Source organism: Ixodes scapularis, unplaced genomic scaffold, assembly GCF_016920785.2.
Source record: "Ixodes scapularis isolate PalLabHiFi unplaced genomic scaffold, ASM1692078v2 PGA_scaffold5__190_contigs__length_132052651, whole genome shotgun sequence".
Classification (NCBI taxonomy): Eukaryota; Metazoa; Arthropoda; class Arachnida; order Ixodida; family Ixodidae; genus Ixodes; species Ixodes scapularis.
In genome coordinates, this window is record NW_024609880.1 from 73,279,774 (window position 1) to 73,306,833 (window position 27,060).

The following is a 27,060-nucleotide window of genomic DNA, read 5'->3' on the forward strand; positions in this document are numbered from 1 at the left end:
GGGGACCGCGTGGGCCTTTCTGTCGACGCGGCCCCCTGGAGAGCGTCTTCCTGTGTCTCCCCCATCGGGATGACCCCTCGGGAAGAGATGTTGTTTTTTTATTTTGAATCTGGAGGCTTGCGCATTCTACGGGGCTTCTTGGGTTTCAACCTGGGGGTTCCGGAGAGGCGCCGCTGTGTCTGCAACGGGATGCACGGACGAAGTTACGGAGCTGTCGGCTGTAGTCCGTTGGCAAGTTAACGAATGTGTACCGACGCCCTTGCCAACTATTGGACGGTGGATATCACGTGGCTCCAGCAAAGCTTTGAAATGATTGGTTGATCCTCGCCCGAGAGTGAGGGGGTCAGCGTCTTCAAAAGTCCGTGACGGGGGAGAGAGAAGGCCCTTTCTGGCTTGGACTTGGACTAATTTGGAGGACGGCGAATTCCCTTTGCTTTGTATATACTGTGTACTATAGCTCGTCACGTCTAAATAAACAGTTTAGACGAAGTCCTCCCGCATCTGTCGCACTCTTCTGATCACGCACCGAACAAGGCTCATCAAACGATTGGCCCCGCAAGACACCGCCGGGCAGTCATCATCTATTCAACCAAGGGACGAACCTTTACTGGCGCAGCTCGACAGCGATGAGCGAGCCTCGGTGACGATCAGAGGATCAAGAAAGTGACAGAGGTGGTCCAGCTGAAGCTTCCTGGCTGGCCAGGTGCTTGAACGGAGCGACCTACGGAATCCGCCGACAAGCAGCGCTGAGCGTCAGGGAGCAGTACTGCCGAAGCGGACTGGCCGGTGGAAAGCGGCGCATGCGGCACATCGACGGAGAGAAAACCACCTGGGTCATCGGACAGCAACGCTGAACGACCGGTGGCTGAAACCAGGGACCACGAGGGTCAGGAGTTCCGACGCCGACGCCAAGGACGACTACTGAGGACGCAACATCCGGGCTCTGGGCGTCAAACTGCTGCAACATTTGCGCCGGGTGAGTGGGATTTCTTGCGTTTGGTCGAGGTTGGCATGGCTGGTAGTTGGCGGGACTTATGGTTGTGACGCGTCAGATGCTAGCCGACATGGAAAACGGGTTGAATGGAGAGAACTCGCAGGGGACAGGGGCCTCTGGTCAGGGGCGGGAGGCGCCACAGGGTGCGACAGAAAAAGAATCGGAGGCGGTCGCAATTCGGAGACTCGAGCTAGAATTTGAGTTGCGGAGAGCGCAACTTCAGATTGAGTCCGAAGAACGGATCGCGTTGCGCAGAGCAGAGCTAGGACATGAGAATGGTCGACCTTCGTCCTCTGGGTCGGAAACAGACGATCAACGGCACGCAGGCTTAGACCCGGTTGCGCAATGCGCAAAAGTTCTGAAAGGGTACCGCCTGCCATGTGACGCTGACGTTCCGCTATGGTTTGATGAGGTAGAAAGACTGTTTACCACGTACCAGGTGCCGGATGGTAGTCGAGTACATCTGATTATGCCGGTACTAACGGAGCGTGTCCGCTACCTGCTGCGCAGTCTGGGTCAAGACGACTGTTTAGATTACGAGTCTGTAAAACGGGCGGTGCTGAGCGAACTCAAACTCACACCAGCTGAGTACCTAGACAGGTTCGACAGGGCAGCCAAAAGAAAAGATGAAACATGGGCTCAGTTCGCCTCCCGTGTTCGAACCTACTTCACGTACTACCTTCAGGTAAGAGGTGCGGACACGAAGGAGACTGTAACGGAGCTCATGGTTGCTGATCGGATTAAGGCGAGCCTGAGTACCGATGGCCTGGAGTATGTTCGCCTTCGCGAGGGAGAGAATTGGTTGAAACCGGTCGAGGTGGCGAGGGTGTTACAGACTTACGAGCAGGCAAAAGGGAAAGGACGTGCCACGAAACAGGAGCACGTTCCAGCGGAACAGTCGGGGACGGGGCGCTCGCCAGGGTTCAAAGGTTCAATGAATTCGGGTCGAGCAGCGGTAAGATGCCATGTATGTCATGAGCAGGGACACATTGCCAAGCACTGCCCTTGTGCTTCCGGTAGGGACGTGCCTCAGAGGCCGGCAAATTTGCCTAAACCGAAAGGGCAGGCGGACAGAGCGTTAACTGTACAGGTTGAGGTAGGGCGGTCGATTTCGGAGACGGGCCGCTCGAAGTTACAAATGGTTCAACTGGCGTGCGGCGACGTATACACCGAAGCAGTGCTGGACACGGGTACCGAGATAACGGTAGTACGGGAGAGCCTGCTACCTCAAGATTTGAGGGAACCGTCGGGCACGGTGAAGTTAGTGTCCGCGTTTGGCCACGCCATTCAGGCCAAGCTTGCAACACTTCCAATAAGGTTGAGCTCTCCAGGGGCGGTAGAAAATCCCACTAAAACCGACTTAGTGTGCGCGCTCACCGATCAGCTGGCGGAGGGGGTGAATTGTTTGCTTGCCGGAGAAGATTGGGAACTTTTGAAAGCTCAGAGCAGTAAGGCCCAGGTGCAACGGGAAGGTAAAGCAGCCTATCCTTGTGAAGTTAAAGAACAGAACGGCAGAAAAGATGAAGACAGCGAAGCACTGGCCTGTGGGATTGGCTGTGAACAGGACGCTGGCGAGCTCCGCCGGGAGTCGGAGACTCGTAAGATCGAGGAGGCAGATCAGTCGTCTAGCCAAAGGGAGGCATTTAGAAATGCGCAACTAGCCGATGATAGCCTAAAGAAAGCCTGGGAAGATGCCAAGATCGGAAAGTCGGGCATGTTTGTAGCCGATGGACTTCTTTACCATTGGGACTCAATAGCAGGTGTAAAGGTAAGACAACTGGCTCTCCCCTCGGGCAAGCGCGAAGAAGTATTGAACCTAGCTCACGAGTCGCTGTGGGGAGGACACATGGGGATGAAAAAGACTAAGGCTCGAATAAAGTACAATTTCTTTTGGCCTGGTATGGAAAGAGAGGTGTCGGAGTACTGTAAGTCATGCCATGGGTGTCAGACGCGTTCGGACCGGCGGCGCAGTGACAGAGTACCGATCACCCCGCTTACGAGGCCTGAGCACCCATTTCAAGTGGTCAACGTGGACATTATAGGGCCTATCGAAACGCCATCTGCGAGGGGCCATAAGTACGCGCTGTGCTTAGTAGATCTGTGCACCAGGTGGCCAGAAGTCATCCCGCTGCGCTCGTTGACCGCGAAGGCAACGTGCGACGCGTTGCTTGAGATTTTTACTCGCACAGGGATCCCAGAGACGATCTGTTCTGATCAAGGGACTAACTTTACGTCCCAGCTCACGCGAGTGATGCTGGAGAAATTAGGATGCTGTCCTAGATTTTCGACTCCCGAGCATCCCGAAAGTAACGGAGCGGTGGAAAGGTGGAATCGGGTTCTAAAGAACATGTTATTTCATGTCATGGAGAAAGATTCTAAAAACTGGGATAGGCTGATTCCCTTTTTGTTGTGGGCTTACCGCGAGGTTCCCCACGACACAACGGGAGCGGCGCCCTTTCGTTTGCTGTATGGACGAAATCCGACAGGGCCACTGACGATCCTGCAGCAGACGTGGACGGGTGAGGTAGCGGTACCGGCGACGCTGAGGGAAACGCCTTCAAGGTACCTAAAACAGCTGCGCGAACAACTCGAAATAGCAGCTAGTGTGGCTGAGCTCACTAGTACAGAGCGTCAGGGTGGTTACGCCGAGGTGTACAACAGAAGGGCACGTAACAAAAAAATGTTTCAGGTGGGTGATCAAGTGCTGGTCTTCGACACGGACCGCGCCACTAAGATGGCACCAAGGTGGCGGGGTCCGTTCACAGTCGTTGGTCGCGAGAGGCAACACTCGTATCGGATAGAAACCGCTGTGGGGAAAACCTCTGTAGTCCACGCAAACCGACTGAGGCCCTACTACGCAAGGGTAAGCCATGTCGGTGTAGTTTTCGACGAAGACAGGGAGTTTGGGGAGGTTGAATATGCCCCTCAGGCTGCGCCCCCGTGTTCGAACGAGGTGCTGATGCCTCCAGAGAAGTTAGCTCATCTCGATGCGGGGACGCGGGCTGAGGTGCAACTGATATTTGAAAAGCATCGTGCACTTTTTGATGGAAGGCCGGGAATGGCGAAAGTGGGCCAGCATCGCATTGACTTAGAGGAGGGAAATCGACCGAAAAGGGCATTTCCCTACAGGGTACCCGAGCTACTAAAGAAAGAAGTGAGTCGACAAGTACATGAACTTCTCGACTGGGGGCTTATCTACCCAGTAGAGAGCGACTTTGCGCACCCGGTAGTATGCGTAGGAAAAAAGGACGGGACAATGCGAATGTGCATTGACTACCGAATGCTCAATGCTGTCACTCGTGGGGATGCTTTCCCAATGACTAACCCACAAGAATTGATTCTGCGGGTGGGTCACGCTAAATTCATTACGGTAGTTGATTTGAGGCGGGGGTACTGGCAGGTGCCGATGGACCCGAAGAGCCAATCTCTCACGGCATTTGTGACGCATGAGGGGCAGTACGCTTGGAGGGTGATGCCTTTCGGGCTAAAGAACTCAGCCGCAACCTTTCAGAGGATGGTCAATGCGCTGCTCTCCGGACACCAGTCATACGCAACAGCGTATCTTGATGATATTGCCATATTTTCCAACACGTGGCAGGAACACATGCAGCACATTGACAGCATCCTTCAGGTGCTCGGAGAGGCAGGGTTGAAAGTGAGCCCTGAAAAGTGCCAGGTGGCACAAGCGCACATTCGCTACCTCGGACATGTCGTTGGGTCAGGGACCCACGGTCCGGACCCAAAAAAGATAGCAGAAATCGAGGGTCTCGCGCCGCCACAAACTAAGAAGGAGTTGCGAAGCCTGCTCGGGTTATGTGGATACTATAGAGAATATGTCAGGAGCTACGCAGAAGTTGCCGGCCCGCTGACTGCGTTGACGAAGCGGGGAATTCCTAACTTAATTCCATGGCCGGAGGATGCGCAACGCGCATTTAAAAGTCTTAAAGACTCACTTTGCGAAGCGGTGGCGTTGAGCACTCCCGAACCTCATCAGCCATACTGGATTTTCACCGATGCGTCGGCAACTGCGGCGGGGGCATGTCTCGCACAAATGTCGGAACAGGGGAAGGAGAAGCCGATAGCCTTTGCGAGCCATCGTTTCAACCCGACACAGTCGCGATGGTCGACTATCGAAAGGGAAGCCTTTGCCATCATCTGGGCTTTAAAAAAGTTTGACTATTGGCTTTTCGGCGCTGTGGTGAATGTTGTCTCTGACCATAACCCGCTGTCATACCTGACAACGAGTACTCCACATGGGGCAAAGCTGGCTAGGTGGGCCTTGGCTCTTTAACGTTACAATGTAACAGTCCAGCATAGGAAGGGAACCAGTAACGGAAATGCTGACGCGCTGTCCAGGCTCCACAATTTATCTTGGTAGTCGGCTGAGTGATCCTGCCATGCCGCCTCGGTTGGACGTGAATGTTCCCGCTCACCCGTGCCGCAGGGCGCTGTGGGGCTGTGAAGTGAATTGGCGAGTCGAACTTGAGGACCCAAAAGGACGTTCTTCTCGTTGCTGTTGTGAATACGTTCAATGCTAATGTAACGCTGTTTTTTCTCTTTGCGTGTGTGTTGTTTTACAGCCTTTGGAATGTCACGCACGCGTTTTGGCCCATTTTTATGTTTGCACTGGGGCATTCCGGTTTGTTAAAGTAGAATCTGTTGTTTTTATGTGTTTTGTTTTATTGTCAGCTTACGATTATGTTTGCACGCTTTGAGTCGGTTCTGAAGAACTTCACGTTAGTGTTATCTAGTTCTATTTCTTTTGCGTGTGTTTAGATTAACTGTTTAGCAGGTCCAAGAAGGACCAGAAACAGTCTTGGGGGGAAGGTGTAAGGGTTCTGGAAAAGACGGCTGGTTTCTCGATCGGCCGGGCGACGGTCGTCTTGTCCGGCGGCGTGTATGATGCTCCCTCCCCGGTCGTTTTGTGTAGTTTTGCTTTTCTAACGGGGGACCGCGTGGGTCTTTCTGCCGACGCGGCCCCCTGGAGAGCGTCTTCCTGTGTCTCCCCCATCGGGATGACCCCTCGGGAAGAGATGTTGTTTTTTTATTTTGAATCTGGAGGCTTGCGCATTCTACGGGGCTTCTTGGGTTTCAACCTGGGGGTTCCGGAGAGGCGCCGCTGTGTCTGCAACGGGATGCACGGACGAAGTTACGGAGCTGTCGGCTGTAGTCCGTTGGCAAGTTAACGAATGTGTACCGACGCCCTTGCCAACTATTGGACGGTGGATATCACGTGGCTCCAGCAAAGCTTTGAAATGATTGGTTGATCCTCGCCCGAGAGTGAGGGGGTCAGCGTCTTCAAAAGTCCGTGACGGGGGAGAGAGAAGGCCCTTTCTGGCTTGGACTTGGACTAATTTGGAGGACGGCGAATTCCCTTTGCTTTGTATATACTGTGTACTATAGCTCGTCACGTCTAAATAAACAGTTTAGACGAAGTCCTCCCGCATCTGTCGCACTCTTCTGATCACGCACCGAACAAGGCTCATCAAACGATTGGCCCCGCAAGACACCGCCGGGCAGTCATCATCTATTCAACCAAGGGACGAACCTTTACTGCCGTTATTTAAAAAAAAAAAGTGACCGTTACTTTTCCGATTACTTAAGCTTTTCAAAACGACAGATTTTCTTGTTAGTCTGAAAACGGATCTTTCGTGCTGTTCATGATTGGATTATAATCACCCAATTAGAAACTACTTATCTCCATAACCCACTAGTTTTGATCAACCTCCCTCTTGTGGGAGACTCGGCTCGATGGCTCCTTGGCAGGAAACTTGTTCAAAGGGCGCCAGCAGAAAAGGAAGGGAAACAGAGTAACGGTCACGAGTCAAGCTAGTACTTCCAAAAGTAATCGGATTTCTCTCGCGATTACTTGCTAAGAAATGCGTTCAAACGATAAAAAATTTCTCCCAAAAGTAACTGATTACGAGCCATTTAATTGCTTGTGATGAGCACCGTACAAATTTGCCCGAAAGAAACAGAACCATCGCTTGTGAGAAGAGACGTGCAGCCGGACCTGACGTCTGCAGGGTTCCGGCGGGGCGGGTGATTCATGAAGGAGGAATGAATGGCGTGTCGAAAAAGACTGGGAGGGCTCTTCTGCAAACATCGTAAATGGATGAGTAAGGGTGATGTACGAGACGCAATGGAGGTCGGGCCGCAAACGAATGATCCCTGGTACCACAAAGAGACTGCGGGGCATTCATGCCAGGGGAGGGAAGCAACAGATGAAAGAGCGGACCATTTAGGTTCGCATACGTTTGCCCGAGATCGTTATGACCCAAATTAAAACAATAACCTTAAAAAAAATGAGTTTCAGCTATAGACCGACGCGCTGTTTACAAACAAGCTCGCTTTTGCCCACACCGGGTGTGGGCCATGCGCGTACGCAGAAACCGAATTCGCGAAATGTGAAGCGTCTGCGCATGCGCAGTGCCGTCGACAGCGCCACCGCAGCTGCGTCACGTCAGGGCCGTATGTTGGTATATAGTCAGTACTGAGGACTATATATTGACTCTGGATCGTTCCCTCGGCATATAGATACCAATCCTCGGGCGTTCCCACAAAGCACATGGGAAGTACCAATCGCTGCATCCTACGAGCCATTCTAAAAAAATCATGAGCCATTCCACTCTGTGAAGGTGGATTGCCAGCGAAGCTGTTTAGCAAACGACACAGACGTGACACAGAATATTGAACGAAGGTACAAACTATCGCCGCCCCGAGAAGCCGGAGGAAACGACACGCCCGACGGGACCGCCACCGCTGGGCTGCGGAAGGAAACTAGGCACGCAAGCGCTTGGATCGACGATAAAGAGAGGGCGTGCGAGTTTTTGTTGACGCACATGAAAAATCTATGGAACCCTAGCTATAAACAATTTTGCTGTAAAAGCGCCATCGGCACGCTGGCATCTCTGTTTAGTGGGGCTGTTGAACGGGTCCTGAGACCGTGTGGCAGCTCTCTTCACCGGAGCATCGGACGCCTGGCGTGCGTTCATAATCCAATGACTCAGCATTTTCCGCCTGGGTGATAATCGTGGGAAAGGTGTACACAAGCGTAACATAATATGACGAGGCCGGAAAACATTTTGTTGAGTAAAATAACGTCTGCACTGAGTATGACGTTTCGCGTTCTGACGACGTGGCACAGTCTGCATATTTCGATCCACTTCATTTTACGCCTTATAATTGGCCGTTTTTCCTACGTAGATCCCATAATTGACTCATCGTGAGCTTTCCGGACACCAATGGATATTAGGAAACCAAAGGGCCCATGCCCCCCCTCGTCCAAATACGTCTCCGAGCGACCCTGAACCGTGGCCCTCGAACTACAATACCAAGGAAAAGCGCGCAGCACATCTCGACGACAACGCCTGAAAAATCTACGACTGTCCCACCGCACTCTTCCCCCTCCTCCCCCAACCTAATAGGCCGCAAATGGTGCATACGTTCGCCAGGCACAAACACTTTCTTTTCCGTGCGATCTTATAACACACCACGTTATGAATCCCCCGGCACCCCTCAATGTCAGGTCTGTGGAGCTGATCCTGACTCGAAACACACGTACTGGTGATGTCCTTGCGCCAGCTGTCCTAAACGCATACGTTCCACGCATCGTAATTTTCACTGATTACGTTCTGCGGAAGTTGCTTCCACACGGTGCAACGGTACAGCTCAGGGGACTTTCTCAACGGTGATATATATAACTTACGTTCGATTTTATCCGAATATGATTACAAACTCACAAAGAGAACTTCCAAACCTCCATATTTCTTAGGGAGGGAGACGGTGTGACGTTTGTTGATTGGTCATTTACATTAATTCTTCGAAACCTTCACGGCATTACAAGCGTCTTCCTCTCATTACACACTCCGGGGAAAGAAAAAAGTGAAAGCCGTTTACAACTCCCTGTAACACCGACTTAGAGCGCAGCTCTTGAGGAGAGGAGGGAAGGGTACTGGGGGTGAAGTGACCTGGGGGGGTCACGTGACCTTGGGGGGTCACGTGACGATGCCGATGATGTCATCAGTGACGTAACTGATGACGTCATCAGTGATGATGACGATGCGGATGCCGGTGACGTCATCAGTGACGATGACGTCATCGGGGAGGTCACGTGACCTCGGCGAGGGGGTCACGTGACCCTGGGGGTGGTCACGTGACCTCGGGGGGCCACGTGACTTCGGGTGTCACGTGACCTTGGGGGTCACGTGACCTCTGGGGGTCACGTGGCCCCAAGGTCACGTGACCCCCAGAGGTCCTTGGGCCCCAAGGTCACGTGGCCCCAAGGTCACGTGACCTTGGGGCCACGTGACCTTGGGATGACCTTGGGGGTCGCGTGACCTTGGGGTGACCTTGGTTACGCCGACGCCGCTCAAGCCGGGAACGGGCCCCTAAGAGCTGCGCTCTAAAAGAAGATAATTTTACATTATCTACTGCGTTCGAACATTTTCAAACTTGAACGTAAGAATACGAGTTCCCTCCATCGTCGTGGACGGTGATGCTAAGAAGATAATGTTTACGCTCGTACTCTGATAATAACAACGGGTATACCTTCCTGCGGAGTGTGCACGGTCCGGATGTAGTGCATAGTCAATTCGTGCGTTGAAAACAGCTGTCATTTCGAGCGTCTGCCACCAAGGCCAACGAAGCAAACGAGCTTTGACGGCTGTGGGCGCAGAAAGCGGACGACGAGCTGACGGCGAACAGATCACGTGACGTATTTACTCGATTTGATCCGACGCTACCCACCGATCGAGGAGGGTCACCTGAGCGATTACTCCGGAGTAATCAATTAACCCGCTTCTGGAACGGGAGTTCTGACGTCATCGAGTAAGCGCGAGTAAGTTTTGAAACGCCACGGTACGAAACCTTGACTCCGGAGTCGTATCGAGTAAACTTTGGAACAAAGCCTTCGTCTGCTTCTTTTGCAAGAGTTGTGACGTCAGAAAGACGCCCAACTCTCAATGGCTCTGATTGAAGGATAGTGGAGAGACCTCAAGGCAGCTTGCTTCGAGGCCTATATCCACTCTCCTTCGATCAGAGCCAATCAGAGCTCGGCGTCGTTCTGACGTCACCGGGACCCCAGCAAAAGAAGCAGACGAACTTGTGCACCGCATAAACGACGTGGTGACGTCGATTAAGCAGTTGCAACTACTCTGTAATCTAGGCACACTGCAAAAGGAGCCCTCGATCCCCCGGAGTGGTCGGTCCTGCGGCGCGACTCGCCGGCCCGCGCGTGCCCTTTATTTATGGGCCAGTCGTGGGACGCATCCGTCTCGACTGTCCAGGCACGAGGGGGGAACTCAGCTGAGGCCCATCCATTGTGCGACCGCGCGGGGCGGTATGCGCGTCCTGCCTCGCTGTCCGCGCAGCGCTGCGGGCTAGGAACGCGGGTCGCGCGACGCCGACAGCCGATTAACCAGGCTAGCGTTACGAGTCGGCACGTGTTCTGGCTCAGGACACACACTCCGACGACGTAACTGACTAATTCGCCCGCTATAAAAGACAAAAAAAAAATAAGAACAGAGCAAAAGGAGGGTCATGTCTCTTTGCTTCACGTGCTCCGCAATCTCTCAGGAACGCCCGGCCACTTTCTTGGGAGTCTTCTTCTCACTAACTCATCCCAATGCATTTGCCTTTATCGGGTATCCGCTTGTCTAGGCTCGGGTATCCGATTCTTAAATATGACTGGTATGCATCACAAACTGTGTCGAACAGAAAGAGAGAGAGCTCTCTTTTCTTTTTCTCTCCTGGTATTTTTTTTTTCTTTTTTTTTCGGAAAGGCAAGCGTTAAAGGGGCCCTGCAATCATATTTAGGCAACTACCTTTTTTTGCGGTTTCCACGTCTCTTGGGGTCCGGGCAAGCCAGCGGGCACGGAGAGAGTAACTAAATATCAGTGCGTCATATTTTAACCGGACGACGCGGAAACCACCTCCACCGACGAGGGCGACCCGCGGTACCGAAAGCGCGCAAAATGTGACGTGTTTGGTCCTAGGCTTACTACTGGTCAGAGCCGCTAAAAGCTTTTTCGTTGTCGAAATACAAAATATAAGTGGCCGCGAACCGTTTCAATTATTTATAAAAGAAGTTTTTGTTCAGTATTTTAGATCAGAAAAGAAACAAATGCAGTTTATAAAGTACGGAAACAAGAAAAGACCCGTCGACACACCCGCCACCAAGCGGCGGAAAAAACGGCGCATACTAGAAAGAACTAGTGGGATGAGGCTACGACGAACGGCCAGCGTAGAAAAGCCCCGGATGTACGCGGCGGCGCTGCGGTCGTATACCGGCTCAACGATCCGACCGGTTCCGAGCGTTCCGAAGGCCTTCGGCGCGGGCCCTGCTGGCGATTTGGCCATTTGGCGGCATGGCAGCGCGAAGTGGCTCTTGTTCTGAACTGATCTTTACCCCGTGTTTGCTGTCGTTTGTGTCCAATGAAGTGTTATGCCGAAATAGTCTTTAATCGCGCAGAAAATGCAATGCGAGCCGCCCCAGCCGCCCGCTTCATAGAGCCTATCCAACATATGCTTTAGTGGCGCCCTCTCGAGCCGTTGACCCGGAGTGCGGCAACCGTGGACGCTCGATGAGCTCACTCCCCCTCCTCTAGTTCACGGCCACTCAAGTCAGGACCTACTACGTCATGAAGGATGTTATTTTTTGCTTGTTTTTGTAATTCTAATTCGCCTATAACTTTTAAAATAAAGTGAAATTTGAGAAAAGAAAAGTTTGATTAAGTTACTACGTTCAGTGCGCTCAGGTTCGGTGCAAATTAAAACCAGTCAAAAAGTCATTGCAGGGCCCCTTTAAGCAATGCCCGTTTACCTGCACCCCTGTTGAGCTTTGATTGTTGATAGGAGCCTAGCGAACACAGCTAGACAATAAAAAATAGAATCTCAAAATTTCACTTCAATGCTTTACTTACAGATGGGAAAAAAAATAATAATAACAGTTTGAGTGGTCTGCGATCGCATTCAAGCACTCTTAAATGCCATTCCATTTCAGACTGCTTCCTCCGAAGAGGAATTAAAAACAATTCAATTTCGCAAATAGGGTCAAAATACTCTATCTCACAAATGTCTGCAGTAAAGACAAAGGCACAAGCGCGTGAGCCTAGCTCAGCAGAATGCTTCTGTTTGTACGAGAACTCCTGCATAGGAGGCGCCTTCCAAAGCCACGCGCTCGTGCCCATGCCCTTGTCTGCACTGCAGATGTTTGAAAGATGGAGTATAAGCACTACGAATTCAATATCACGAGTTACCTCAATGGCTTTGCGACCACAATTGACTTTCGAAAAGTGATGTCATTACCTATAAATTACATTATAATTCCATGCAGTAAGCCGGCGAGGCTCTGATGGGTTTGACAAGCATCACTTTTTGCGTTGTCGAATAAACTGAATTTAAAAAAAAATAATAACTGTAAATACCGTCGAAAGCATATTTCGAATGCGACTTTCAAATATTTCTCTTAAACGTTTCTCAGATTTCTTTTTTTACACAATCTCTAATCACTGACAGAATGAGAACTGCGTAGCTTGTCTTTTGAACGCCCTGCTTCCAGCGTGCGCTCTATGCTTTCAGCCGTGCTTCAGCTTCGCGCGCGCGTGCTCGAGGTGCACAAGACGCCAAGGCGCTGTCGAAGGCAGCAAGCTCGCGCTAGAGGCTGGACAACCAAAGCCTCTCCCTGCCGTTCTCGTCTTTTCAACGCAAGTTTGTCTGCTTTTGGCGCTGGGTTTTCCCTAAGGTCAAAACACCGAGCTCTGGTTGGCTCCGATTGGAAGGATAGCGGGTAGACCCGAATGCTAGCTGCGTCGACGTCTACTCACCATCCTTCCAATCTGAGCCAATTAGAACTCGGCTTTCTGACGTAACCGCAACCCCTGTTCAAGAAGCAGACGAACTTGAGCTCCACATAATGGCAGAAAAGAGAACCAAACCACTAAAACCACAAGGCAGCAACCGGGAACTTACCACGATCTCAAAGTCAACTTGGACGCCATCGACGTCCCTCCGGCCAACCCGGGTCCTGACCCAGGGCCGGTCACAGTCTGTGCTCTTCAGAGTTTCTTTCAAGACCAGTCGAGAAACTGCAACAGATAGAAGAAGACGATTAAAGAGAGGCATTAATCCGCATTCTCGCCATTCATATGCAAAGCAGACGCGAGGCAGTTCGGCTCGCTCTAGGACAATTTAACATCGGTTCAGATTTCAGTAAATATATGTCGAGGTATCCTGGAACGGATAAAGAACACTGTATAATAGACGGAAATGTGACAGCGACCCCGAACACAAAATTTACGAGCGCGCATTAGGAAATTTCTTTCATCTGGACTTCCGCGTCTGTGCCACTCGCAGTATACTAGATAAAGTATTACAGCACTCATTCATTTTGCTTTGCTACTCTGTTTGTTTCTTCTCTTTGTTTCTATCTTCATCTCCGATGTCTCTCTCTCTCTCTCTCTCTTTCACTGTGGAGTAGCCAGCGTCATTTTTGTGACTACTAATTTCTTCAAATCCAAAATCTCTTATCTCTTTCTGTACGTAACGTCCGAAGGAAATTATACAAGTGCAACACAATCGCAGATCTGCTAAAAACCACGGACCGTCTGTTTACGACCATTAACAATGATAAGCGTGACAAGGCATTCGGGAACGTCGGGGCAACTTATGGTCAAAATATAATTAATGATGTCGTATTACGCATGTTATTTTGGCTGAGCGCAACAGCAGTGTTTATTACACACTACCGGAAGCTCGGACAGTTTTCGATGTTATTCTAGTAGAATACCAGGAGCAATTAATTCTCCAAAAAGACGTCTAGACGTTGAAACTGCGACCACAGGCAAAAAATATCCGACCTGCTTTGACAGCTTTATGTTTTGACCCCTATATGGCGTGAATGCCCTATGACCTATCGAATACATTGAGGAGTTAACTTTTACAGCTCCTAATTTCTGTCATTCGGTGATATCCTAGTTTTATTATAGAGCCAGAAGATCTGGGTGCGGATGCATTTATGTATTGGTGACAGAACTAAAACTTTGCAGTATTTAGCGATCAAAACACGCACGGTGCGGAAGCATCGTAAAACATTTTTTTTTTTTTTTTTAACAGTTGCGCCGGAGCTTGCGTTTATATTCGAAAACAGAAATAAAATTATGTCGCGTTTCGCCCACGAACATGCGTTTCAGATAGTATTATTTTCCAGAATGGTCAAATTATGGCTCGGAAAGTTGGCGACCTTCGAATATTCGGGAAATCTGTTTACAATCATCGCGCGCAATTAAGAAAAGAAAGATGTAAAAATCCAGCTCCGCTGATTTCGACAAAACAGAACTTAGTTGTCGTTGTTGTGTTCTTATTAAAGTGTGAAATCGGGTGTTGGAGATACCCTGCCCGCCAAAAACGATAAAAAGAAAGTAAAGGCAGCATCAATTGCCATTTAACAGCACCGTTTTAGCATAGTGCTACCATAATACTGTTACTGTTGCAACCATTTGGGGAGCCGTGCCTTAAAGCGTAATGAGAAAAAGCTCGGAGACTGCGTCCTCAGGAGCAACGGGGGCGCAAGAATATCCCCTTTGTCCACACGCTCTACCAAATACGCGTCCCGACCCAACGGTGCGCCAAGACGTTCCAACGACATCACCTAAAGCCGCAATCGCACTCCTCACACGAAAGACACGGAGTTTCTCTGCGGACATAAGGACAGATTTATCCGCGGACACGGCTCAGGCATCTTCAAAGCAGCCTAATATAATAAACCTTCCAGCATGTCTGCATACGGTTTGCGACCGTCACACAAGGAGGGTCTCAGAAAGTAGAGAGTTTTAGGGAACCGTCTTGGCACATACGATACGGTATACGATGGGCCCTCCGGTACGCACTGCGCATGCGCTGCCCCAGAAGACTCCCATGTGCGGAGTTGGTACCGTATCGGATGTGGGAAAACGGTTCCCTAAAACTCCCCACTGTCTGCAGACCGTCCTTTGTACGATCTGTGAGCACTGTGAGAACGGGGGCTACCGCAAACGCGCCTTTCACGCGGCTCCAATTTACGAACCGCAACACTAAACCCTAAACCATACCGTACGTGACTTTCACGCGGCCTCGACGGTTGCCCGAAGAATGATACCATTTGGAATCCTTCTCGGTGTTCCTTCTCGCCGCCCCCGTTCCCATGCGCGGGGTTCTAACAAACGTCGCGACGGCGGAAAATGCAATCATTTACGGGGGGCTAGGAGCGGCGCGCTAATCCTCGCAAATTTCTCCCCCCTCCGACTCGCTTCCATGCAGGCACGAAAAAAAAAAAATGGCTGCTCCATTTGGGAAGTAGCTTTCCAAACAGAGCCACGCCCTCTGGCAGCGTCGACGACGCCGGCGGCCAGGAAAGCGCGGCCTCGACGAAAGACTAAGAGCCTCGGGAAACCGCTAGCCGTTAATAGGTTGGCCCGAGCCGGAGCCGAAGCAAAAGTCATCAGGCGACGCAGGTGCAAAGTGATTTCCGTCGGCAATTTCAATTTTGCCGGTACGCGCGAGGCCGGACGCGTATTGCCGTCCGCAGTTTGGTCAATAATTCCACATGCAGGTTAACGTGCATAAAGGGAAGAAAAATAAAAATATATATATACAAAAAAATAATAGAGGGTTTAATGTCGATCGAGCAGTAACGACACCGGGACTCATTGTACGATTCGCTTTCCCTGGCATACCCGACTACCGTATTAAAAGGTGTGTGAGTGCGGGGGGGGGGGGGGGGGGGGGGGGAAGGGGGGAGGGGGGTTGGCACCACTCCCCCCCCCCCCCTTCCCTCGGCTGGCAGATCGAGGAAGCAGGTAATAATCGAAATGGCGAACACCGCGTATACGGGCGAGTAAATTTACATGGCGTATGCCGATGCTACTCCGATGAAATACGAACTGAACCAGTATACCATTATGTTTGACGGAGCCCGTGATAGATGTAATAATACATTCTGGGTGCGGGATTATGAGAGGGTAATTGTTGTCCAAACAAGGTGAGCACTAAAACAAGTAAAAAAAAAAAAGTAACAGCCGAAACGAATTCACTGTTTCTAGTTCCCTCAACGATGAAGATCGGAACACGATTTAATGAAGACCGCGCGCTATGCTCCGTGTTTGCAAAAATTGGAAGGGTGTCAAATACCCGCGGATAACTTTCTGCAGCACTTCAAAAGTGAAGAGTGCGCTTGTGCAGCTTTAATCGGCGCTCTAGTTGCGCAAGCACCCGTAGGTGCATAGCTTTGACCGCGTGGCAACAAAACGTTGCTCGGGAGTACAGAATATAGGAAAGAGAGGGCATCTGGCCGGCTCTATCTTCAGCGTTTGTGAGAATGGCACACGATTTACTCGCTTTCCAAAGCGACCAGCAAGCTCGTGCTGGGCAGTGAAGATCGCTCACTGGTCTGTAGATTCAAAAACATTGCAACAGTGTATAGTAGTGTTGGTCACAACACAAGGAAACTTCGAGGACGAGAAGACAGCAAACGACCGCCCTGTCCCTTCTCAGATTTCGGCCGAGGAAAGCGAGACCCGCCATCAGAGCCCAGCGCGCCGCGCGGGCTCGAACCTCGCCCTGGCGACCGTCGCCGGGAGCCGCGCCCTGCACCGAGCCCCGCGCGTCGCAGCGACGTCGTCTTCGGCCCGGGCGAGCTCGGGCACGGCGCGTGTGCCCCGCCCAGCGTGCCGACGTCCCAATTTGCTGTCAGGGACCCAGTGACGAGCGACGGGTTTCCTCGCGGCCGCACCCCGAGGCTCCGGCCCGGGGTGCGGAGATGGGCGGGACGGGGGCTTCCGCGTTCTCACGCGCGTCACGACGGCGAGGACGACAAGCGACTTCACGCTCGCGGCTCCGGGGTGCCGCAGAAGACGGATCTCTTCTTCGGAGACCCGCGCAATGTCAGCTATTCGCAACTCGAACGCCCTATAGGTGGCGGGGCGGTAGTTCCAAGATGGCGGAAGAGACGGGGATAGATTCTCCAGGATATCCCGCGCGCCTGCTCGCGCTGACGCTGTTCAGCGCGCTAAAAATTATTTATTGGTCTACAAATGCAAAGCGGTTATGAAGAGATCATATTACAGGTGACGTAGATGCTGATGCACGTTAGGAAAACGAGCATGCTGTTATTTAAAAGTTGCAGAAACCTCAAATTGCGAAGCTTTGGGGTGAGCGAGCACGTTTTAGGCACCGGCCAGGTTACTGTTTGTGGCAGAATATTTTTGAGGGCGATGAAGATATGTTTGCGGCTTTGCCTCGCCGTTAGTTCTTTAAAAAAAAAAAGAGCCGAGAACGCTGACCGTCAAGCTTCGGAAGAGCAGCGTTCACAGTATTCGTGTCTTCGCGTCACAGGCTCACAACTCGCTGCTCGCCGTCTCGGTGTTAGCGTATTGCAACACGTAATCAAACTGCTCTATAGTTATTGATAGAAAGTTTTTTATCGCAGGCTACCGTGCGGTGTAGCATTATAACCGCAGGCTCGCGCTGTGCCTTCGAAGTACAATTTTCAGTGCGCGCCAGGAGCGTTGCCGTGCTCATCATTCTAAAAAAAAATGTCGTAGTCCTTACACCTCTTGGCACATATACGACACTCCAAAACTTCAGTTCGCCGTGCAGCCCATCGACGTCAAACTGACGGCCCCAACTTTTACGAGAGGCTTGATGACGAATTATAAGATATTAAACAGCTAAAGTACAGATCAAAGAGTACCGAAAAACAAAAAAACACGAGGTTTTGCACTAGGGCCAAGAAAACCCCGATTATTATTATTTTTTTTACAGTCATTCACACTTACTTGGGTTATTTTAAAAAGTTGCACAACTCGGCTAACAAGTCGCTCGTGAAAGTTGGTAGCACTGGTTGAACGTCAGTGCGCTGTACGTCCAAACGAAGTTTAGGGGTGTCGTACGCTCTGCAAAAACTGCCTATTAACATAGCCGGCGTGTTTAGGGGTTTTATTTATCGATTTATCAAAAAAAAATATTTTAATATACCGTACATTTTTTGCACCGCGTTATTTGCAACATTGCGGTCCCTCTGGCCAAAACTGCGCGTTCTAAGCTCTCGTCACAAACGGCTGCCTAACACAGAACCGCTTAAAATGCTTCTAGCCTTTCTTTATTTGCTTTGTAATCACCTGAAAGCAAGTACGGGTATTCTGTCTTTTTTAAGTGCTTGGAATAAATGGTCATGTTCCTTGTAACGGCCTTAAAACGCGAACCCATTCCCGCTTTGTATTGCTCGACATACCGTTGCGCGACGAGTTTTCTCCCACTTATGGCAAAAAATAGACTTTCCGTAGACCGTACTATAGAGTTCTTCATTATTAGTGGGAGCGTTTTTCGTCACTTGAGTACAGATTGAGCTGGCGGCCATGCACAAGACCAGAAATCCGAAGCGTATGCGATACACGAAAAGTCCCTAATAAAATTAGACATCCGGGTCCTTCGTGCAAGGCTGTTGCAAGGCGGAGCACAAGAATTCCTTTTTTAACGCGTTCACTTTTTTCGTTAAAACGGCTTCACACATCAAGGCCGACAGTCCCTGCCACCGTTTCCGCGCCGCCGCCGCCGCCGCCGCTCCTCTGGTTCTCCGTTCGTCCGCGGGAGGGCGAGCGGCGCGCTGGAGTTGCGAATAGAAGACGAGGCCTGAGTCATTCCAGCCCCCCCCCCCCCCCCCCCCCCCCCCCCCCCCCACTTTACCCCCCTCCCCACACCCCCCCTCCCCTCCCCCCCCAAACGTCATCACTAGAGGATCCAGATAGCGTCGCCTACCTTGCGTCGGCGTCGCCGTCAACGCGTGTTGCAGAGTCACATAACGAGCGCGACGTAAGCAAGCGGCGACGAAGAGACGGGCGCGTTAGCCGCTTGGAGCGGGTCGGGGAGCCACTAGCGATGACGTCATGGGCAGGCCTTTGTCTTCTAAGTGGTGTTGGCCTGCGGCGGCAACTCGTCCTAGAGAACAAGGCCAGAGCGCTGGAGTTTCGACGTCACCGACAGGAGGCCAGTGCACAGATTGGGCGAGAGTGCTGCGACAGCATTCGTGTCCAATCTGAGCGTGGTTGGACGGAGAAAGCGTCAGTATGAAAGCAAAAGAAAGTTGAAAGGAGCACTGCAACGGTTTCAAGGTTGAAAGCATTTGCCGCTTGTATTTTTACATTGCTTATCGATCTACAAGTGAACGAAAATACGCATCCTTCCCTCGAAATACGGCGATCCCACTGCGTAATCGCAAATAAATAAATAAAAAAACGAATTATTTGTGTATTCGTAGATCTGTTTAAAACAGTAACGGGTAACGTACTTTCGTTACTTATCTTGAGTAACGTGTAACGTAGTTACGTTACTCGTTACATATTCTTCCCAAGACTTAAAAAAACTTGCAATTTTAGTGCTTTAGGCGCCAAGCTATATTCGTTTTTAGTGTTTTTTCTTGCGGGTGTTTTTTGCGTTTTTTCTTCCGAGTGTTTAGGTGGAATCGTTAACAAGATAAGGCATTTGTGTTCAGTTTCTGGATGGACATAATGTTTGTTGAAATATCGCACTTATGCGTACATGCCACGTCAAAGAAAGTAAAACATCTTAATGCATAAAAAAAAAAAAAAACTTAACGCAAAAGTAACGTGCTTCACTTCTTAGACGTAACGGTAACACGTTCCTTTTATTGGCAAGTAACGAGTAAGGCATCTCGTTACTTTTTCTTTTCGGTAATGCCTACAACACTGGTCGCAGGTGACTGGCTCGACCCGCGAGAAATTCACCTGCTTGACTACGCGGTTTCCCGATGCTCGCGTGTCAACATGCTCACGCTGGAAGAAAACACTACCGGAGTACCTCAGGCTTCCATCTCTTCCAAAGTGAGAACTGCAATTTCTGCCATTTCACCCCATCTTTGAAACAGAATCTCCGCTAAAGGTGTACACACGTTATTACACTTAGGCCTGTTCATTTTATTTATTTAAATATAATTTACGAACTTTATCGCTGAAGTTGCGAAACAAGCACTGTATTTTCTACGACATTATCGTGCCGGTTTCAACTTCTGTCATCGCTTTTCGAATTCAGCTTCGTATTTCGTAGACGCGCGTAAGTTTCCAACACTTTCTGACGCAGTTTGACATGAATACGGAGGAAGGCGGAAATCGGGCTTCACGCGGCGAGGAATGTCATCAATTAATGCGGAAAACCGAGAACCCCGGCTTATTAATCCCACCAGCCTGCGCTGGGCCTCGAGGTGTAAGTTATCGCTAGTGGGGGGGGGGATTTCCGGTTCTTCCAATAACGCTCCGGAGGTCCGTTAGTACGCCTAGAAAGCGAAAACCCGATCCGTCGACGCCGCCTAGATTTCCCATGCGGGGCCAAAAGGGAATTTCTCATTTGCGAGAGTTCACTGGCCTCTGCCACAGCCCTTTCCATCCAACACCGAGCGCAACAGCGCTGTTCGCATGCGCCCACACGTCAAAGGAAACCCGGACATCTAAATATGACGTTCTCAAAACGCACCGCTAAACAAGGAAAACGCAACGAGACACTACGCACATATCCCACACATGCGACTGGCGTGCGATATCACTATTCCAAAGTTACGGTAGTATTACCTTTGCGTTAGAGTAAAGCCCTGGTCACAGTGCTTTTATACGTCCTATAAGAGAGGGTGTCCGCTGCAGTGACAGAATTATGTGCGGGAAGGCCTCAGTCCTGTTCCAAGCTGAGACTGCAACCAAAGCTATACGAGCGGGAGCTAGCCCGCGCTCCTGGCTTTCAGAGGTGCATTTCTAGCGCGAGCGCTCGTTCTGCTGAAGAACGGATCAATGCAGCGACATCCAGCTCTCGTGCTTGTGGCATCGGCTGCAGTCTCAGCTTAAAGGGGCGGTGCAACGATATTCAGTTGGAATGTTTTTTCACTTTACACGAGCTTACTGGCACATGTGGAACTCAAGGATACTCGCACGCAACGCCACTGACAAAGAAACTTTTTGTTGCGGTGTAAATTCAACGACAAAAGCGATAATTTTCATTCAATCTCTCCTTTGCAAAATGCGATGACGTAACGTGGGGATCGCAGTACACCCAAGTGACGATATTTGAATGCGGTTCATAGATTGGACCCGAGCATTGCGTGGACAGTCGATTTGGGCTCGTGACAATTACTAGCTCGAGAAGCATTCGGGCACTGGCCCGTGTCCAATCTCTGCAACGACGACAGTAGCCGGGCCATAACAATGTCTGGAACTCAGCGCGTGTCCTGTGCCTTGCCAACCCCAGCGCGTGGATATATGATCAACATTGGCGGCATACAGGGATGGGCAGTATTTCAAATACATAAATTTGAAATACGTATTTCAAATACTTTATGTATTTTGCATTTGTATTTAATTACAAATTAGGTAATGTATTTGACGTGTGTATTTAAATACTAAAACGTGGGTATTTCAAATACAATTGTAACGAAATACAATTTTGTGGGCGAAAATGCATCCCTCAAATTTATTGTCACGACTCATTTTGCTCACCCTAAGACGTGTCCAGAGCAGGAAAAAAAAAAAAAAAAAACTACGTTCTGCACCGAATGCAGTGTCTCTCAATCAAGCACAAGCGTTTAGAGACTTTGTGATTACGGTGTTATTCCAGGGCAAGAACAGGGACGAAATCGACGTTCACAGGCAGACTGGCTAAATAAGGGCCTGTGACAACTTGTGATGCTTTCCAGCCTGATTTCCATCCATATATTTGCCTGGAACATTGCAAATGCGCGGGTCGTCCAGAGTTTCGTAACTGGTGCGAGTTTGCAACAATAAAAAATTCTCTTGCTAGTGCTGCGCGTCTTGGTCGTCTCGGTTCTTTGTTGATCTATACCAAAATGTAATCGACAAAAAGAGTTGCTTGAAGCTCTGTACTTTTTTCACCGATTACGTCCAAGCTGGTTACATCTTTTTGTGATTATATTTCTATTACGTTACTAGAGCCTCGCACACAAACTCCCGAGTGTGCGATGCAAAATTAAATAGAGATACCCAGAAATCCGTTGCAGGTGCCCTAAAGTCGCTGACGCAAATTTTGAGGAATGTATTTGGAAAAGTATTTGAAGGAGACCAAATACATTTGGTTGTATTTGTATTTTGTACTCAAATGCTTTTTACGAAATGTAACTCGATTTGGAATTAAATATATTTTTGACTAAGTATTTCGTATTTGTATTTCGATACATATTTGCATGTATTTTGCCCATCCCTGGCGGCATATAATCGGCTCCAGATCACGTGGCCGCGTGTTCTGGCTGCGAGTTGAGGGGATGAACGCTGCTCGTTTTTCTTTAATTTTTGTCGGGAACTTCTATTGCGTGGGGTGAAAAACGAACGCGTGTTTTATAGGTCATTAACGTCGGAGGTCCGTTCTTTACGGTATTTGCGCAAAGTACAAAAATTGTTGCATCACCCCTTTAAGGGAGAAGGGAGTATATTGACGACAATATGTTTCGGTGGCGCCCTCTTTCGGTTCCTATCACTGACGTCACGACCGAGATTACTAGTAGAGTGCGACAAGCCCGATGGTGCGTACAAGGTACGGTGGAAGCCTGGTCATCACGCTCCTCAACACTGTCAGAGTGCCCCAGAGTCTGACTTTGCTCTTATTTCCGTCGATGAGAGCAGAACTCATCCTACTACAGACGTCACAGTGAGCGTTTGACCAACTGACAGTGACGCCTAGCGCTGTCAGTTGGTCAGCGACGCCTAGCGACTACGGCACGTAGCCAATGGTGCAAATCTCATGTCGGTTATAGCGAGCAGCACGTGTAGTCGGATAGAGGGTAGCCGAAACTCCCGTAGCGTCCATCAACTCCTGCCAGACATGCGTTATACAGGGTGTCACAAAAGAAAATTTACAGGGTTTTTATTTCCGCAAAAATAAACTCGGCATCGCCGAACGCTCATTGTCCGCCCAAAGGTAGAGCTAGAGGTCACAACTAGATGCCAAAGTTTCAGCCCGATCCGATAACTTAATCAAGAGTTATAAGTGATTTTCTGAAAATTTCAATGGGAAAATGGCGGCCGACGAAGTTTTCGAATACATGGGTCTCTATGGGGGGCACCAGAAACCGAAAACTGGCAAAAATGGGCACCATTTTCCCATTGAAATTTTCAGAAAATCACTTATAACTTTTGATTAAGTTATCGGATCGGGCTGAAACTTTGGCATCTGGTTGTGACCTCTAGCTCTAGCTTTGGGCGGAGAATGAGCGTTTGGCAATGCCTAGTTTGTTTTTGCGGAAATAAAAAGCGTGTACATTTTCTTTTGTGACACCCTGTATAAGTCGCCGCGTTCAAACTAACGCATTTATCGACAAACGGTAATCCCTGCGTACGCAAAGAAAAAAAAACAAACAAAAAAACTTTATTTTGAAGTGCGTAACATCTGTCATCTTCGCAGCCGGCGCCGCCGCTCTGGTGTGATGCCTGAAACACGAGCGGACGCGCATGCGCATGCACGTAATTCTCCCGCTACCGGTTCTCTGCTCATCGAACGCAAGGGCTGGCAAACACACGCAACACAAGACGCGGGAACCGAGCTTACCATCGGCCCACCGCATTCCGGCAAGGGGAGTCTCCAACCAAGCGGAAGAGCGGAAGATCCAGCGGTTGAGGAAGGCCAATCCGAGATCGATCTCCACAGCTCTCCGTTCGCCCGGAGAAGGTTATACACTGTAGCCGCAACAGACGCGAGCCGGAGAACCTGCTCCTGTGACCGATCGTCTTATCTGACGTGAGGTTTTTACGAGGAGTCTGCGTCACAAGTGAATAGATCAGGACACGTCTACCCGACGGCCGTGCTCGACGCATGGAGCATATACGGAGCGCAAACTCCTCTGCTTTTTTTGCGGGGTTGTAGTGACCTCAGAATGTTGAGCTCTGATTCCTCTTGTTGAAGGGTAGTGGGTAGACCTCGAAGCAAGCTGTCTTGAGGTCTACCCACTATTCTTCAATCAAAAGACGCGCCGGAAGCGACGCTGACGCGAGATATACGCTGCGTGGTTCCACAAGCGATGACGTATGTGGGGGAGAGGCGCACGCACCTTGTTTTCTAGGTGTGGACGCCAAACATAAACCGTTCGATTTTCATGCAAACAGAACTTGCATTCGAAAATCTTTTAAGGTACAGGGAGTTGCTGAGAAACGAGAACCTTGTTTTTTGGCTCGGATAGATAAATTTAGCGTCGCAGAAGGCTCAAACTTCGTACGAATGTGACGCTAGCAATTGGGATAAGACGCGAAAATTTGAGAACACGACGTCAGCTGGGTCAAAAAGATAACTGAGAAAAACGAAATTTATCTATGAGCCGACGTCCAGTTAAGCCTGATATCGTCGAAACAAGAAATGACACTGTGGGAGCTTGTATAATATCAATGTCTGTAAAGAAACAAAAAATAAACTGTTGTCAAGTTGTTGTTTTTTTATTGAATATATGCTACTTGCTCCCACAGTGTCACTTCTTGTTGTAAAGATATTAGGCCTATGTGGACGTCGGCTCAAATAGAAATTTCGTTTTTATCGATTATCTTTTTAAGTCAAGGTAACGTGATGTTCTCAAACTTTCGGGGGGGGGGGGGGGGGGGTGATCAGGGGCCGAGAGGGCTAGCGCACACCAGCTCGGAGCACGTGGAGCGAAAGCTTGCGCTGCAGAACCCAGGGATCCCGGGGTCAATCCCCACACCTGCCCGTTTCGATCTGAATGAGCATCGCACCGGAGTGAGGTCGTGTATCATTACTGCATCGTGCACGTTAAAGACCACAGGCTAGCGGTTGTACTGCACTACTAAATTGCTGATCTACAGCTGGGAGACGCGTCGCCTGTTGAGGCAGACCAAGTTCCAGGCTGTATAAATATACCCCCCCCCCCCCCTCCCCAATTTGTGAAACTTTCGCGTTCTATCCCCAACCGCCAGCGTCACACTCTCACGAAGTTTGAGCTTTCTGCGATACATAGTTTACTTACCCGGGCCTAAAAACACAGTTCTCGTTTTTAAGAAATTCCCTGCAGAATACTCGGCTTGCCAGACCTGTTCAGCACAGCGAGACAGGCACCTTCAATTTAGCGACATTTAAACGTTTGGTGAAGCTCTTAATTTTGTATCAAGTACGGCTGCATTTCTGTTTGTAGTGCCCGGACCATTCGGTGCAAAACGCGTCACCACACGAGCCCCCGGGGCACACACCGTGCCCCGGGGTAACGAAAGCTAGCAATCTGTCAGCATTGTCAGCTAAAAAACTAAAAATGTTAAACTTTTTTTTTTTAACTTTGAAAATTTCATTTTGGTTACCACTGTGCTGTGTTTGGTTATTTCTCTATTTAGCGTACATCCCACAAGACTTAAAAGAAGTAGAGCTACGTTCGCGGAAAATTTACTGAACGTTCCAGAAGAAAACGAAAACTCTAACCCATCAAAGATTAGATGCAAATAGCACACCGTGTCCGAAAGCAAACGCTATACACTCTAGGAAATGCCTGCACGTCTACTTAACCGCAAAACACTCGAAGAGTCAATTTCTGCGATCCTACGAAATCAGCTACGCAAATAATGAGGAGGAACATCTGTTTAGACCTGAAAATTAAGTCTGTGCTGTGGCATTACGCAATGCAAGCATGACGCTTTGCGTTGCGTAATGCCCCAGCGCAGACTTTAGTTTTAGCTCTAAACGGATGTTCCACTTCATCATTCGCTGAGCTGATTTTGTAGATCGCAGAGATTGGCTCTTTGAGTGTTTTGCGGGTAAGTAGACGCGCAGGAATTTCTTAGAGTGTAGGCGACACTCAATTATTATCTAATAAAACTTAACTGTTGTCATTAAAAACAAAACCAACAAAAACTAGCTAGGTGGCGCAAGCCGCCGCTCAATTTCTAGTGTTCAGCCGTTTACGTCGATCCATCCATCTATCTATCTATCCATCTATCGACCGATCTGCGAGTTCCACACTGTTCCCCTTCTTCAGGGCCCAACAGCGTCCCCGCCCAAACTGCGGGGATAACAGCGGGGCCGAGATCGGCGACGATCGAAACCCGTATTTAGGTAGGGGCGGCGAACCGCGGGACGAAGCCAGCGAGACGTCGTCCTGTCAAAACTGCGTCCAACTCGCGTCGTGGCGCAAGACACCCGATAGGCTACGCGAACGCTTTCATTAGTGTAATGAAAGCCGCGACGGCATCAGCGCTGTGAATGTCATGTCGCAGTCGATGCGCCGAGGACTAAATATTAATTAGCCTTCAGCGCGCGCGCCGCCTAGTGACCGAGGCGGACGATGGAAGAAGCAAGGAGGAAGAATCCAGCTGTTGCAGTTCGCACCCCCAGCGCCCTTCCCCCAATCCGACCCGCGTAATAACATTAGGGCTATCAACCAAAAACCACTCGATAAATCACGACCCTCCGGGCATCGGATCGCTTCTGTCTGGCTCGTTTCTGTTTCTGTTATCGCGCTGGGTGTTGGGCGCGTCGCCATCAACTAACTACGGAGCTCGGTTTACGTACACGCTGTGGTGCAGGTCCAGTTCCTTCCGCAAGGGTTAACTCCATTTCATTCGTTCAGATCGAAGGGCGCCTGGCGATGAATTGCAACACGTCGGAACGAATTAATAGACGGAACGGTTCGGCGTGTCTCCCCGCATCCCGTTTCCACATTCACCGCGATTTTTCCTCGCATCTTTCTCAAGTTTTATTCGCGAAATTCTAAGGCCAGTTTGGTGCAGGACTAATATAAACATGTCCGCCATCTCTAGAATTGCGGTACTGTTGGGGATGAAGTGTGTCGGGCTCAACCCTGTATGCGATTCTGACTTGTCTGATTTGTCACCGATGTTGCAGAAGGGGAACACGTGAAAGCTAGGGTCATTCCAAGCCACGATAACAGACGTTGCGCAGATACGTCCTTTAATTCACACAGCACAATCGACCCTCTCTAGATGGCCCGACACAAGAGAAGGACATCGTGTTTTGGAGCAGTTAAAAGCGATGGAGACAGTATGCGCCAAGGGTGGTCACGTATCTCACAAGTCAATCCG

General features: G+C 50.0%; 2 protein-coding genes across 2 annotated transcripts in view; one reads left to right on the forward strand and one right to left on the reverse strand.

The window, feature by feature from the left end:
- LOC8040786 overlaps window positions 1-27,060 on the reverse strand; it is a 741,318-nt gene that overhangs the window by 568,492 nt on the left and 145,766 nt on the right. Inside the window, exon 2 of the mRNA XM_042294075.1 lies at window positions 12,965-13,080. The gene's annotated coding sequence lies outside the window, so the exon portion shown is untranslated. The remainder of the gene's footprint in view (window positions 1-12,964; window positions 13,081-27,060) is intronic.
- On the forward strand, window positions 1,035-2,596 carry LOC120850130. Its single transcript, XM_042294251.1, has 2 exons — window positions 1,035-2,466; window positions 2,559-2,596. The coding sequence occupies exons 1-2, from the start codon at window positions 1,035-1,037 to the stop codon at window positions 2,594-2,596; spliced, it is 1,470 nt and encodes a 489-aa protein (XP_042150185.1).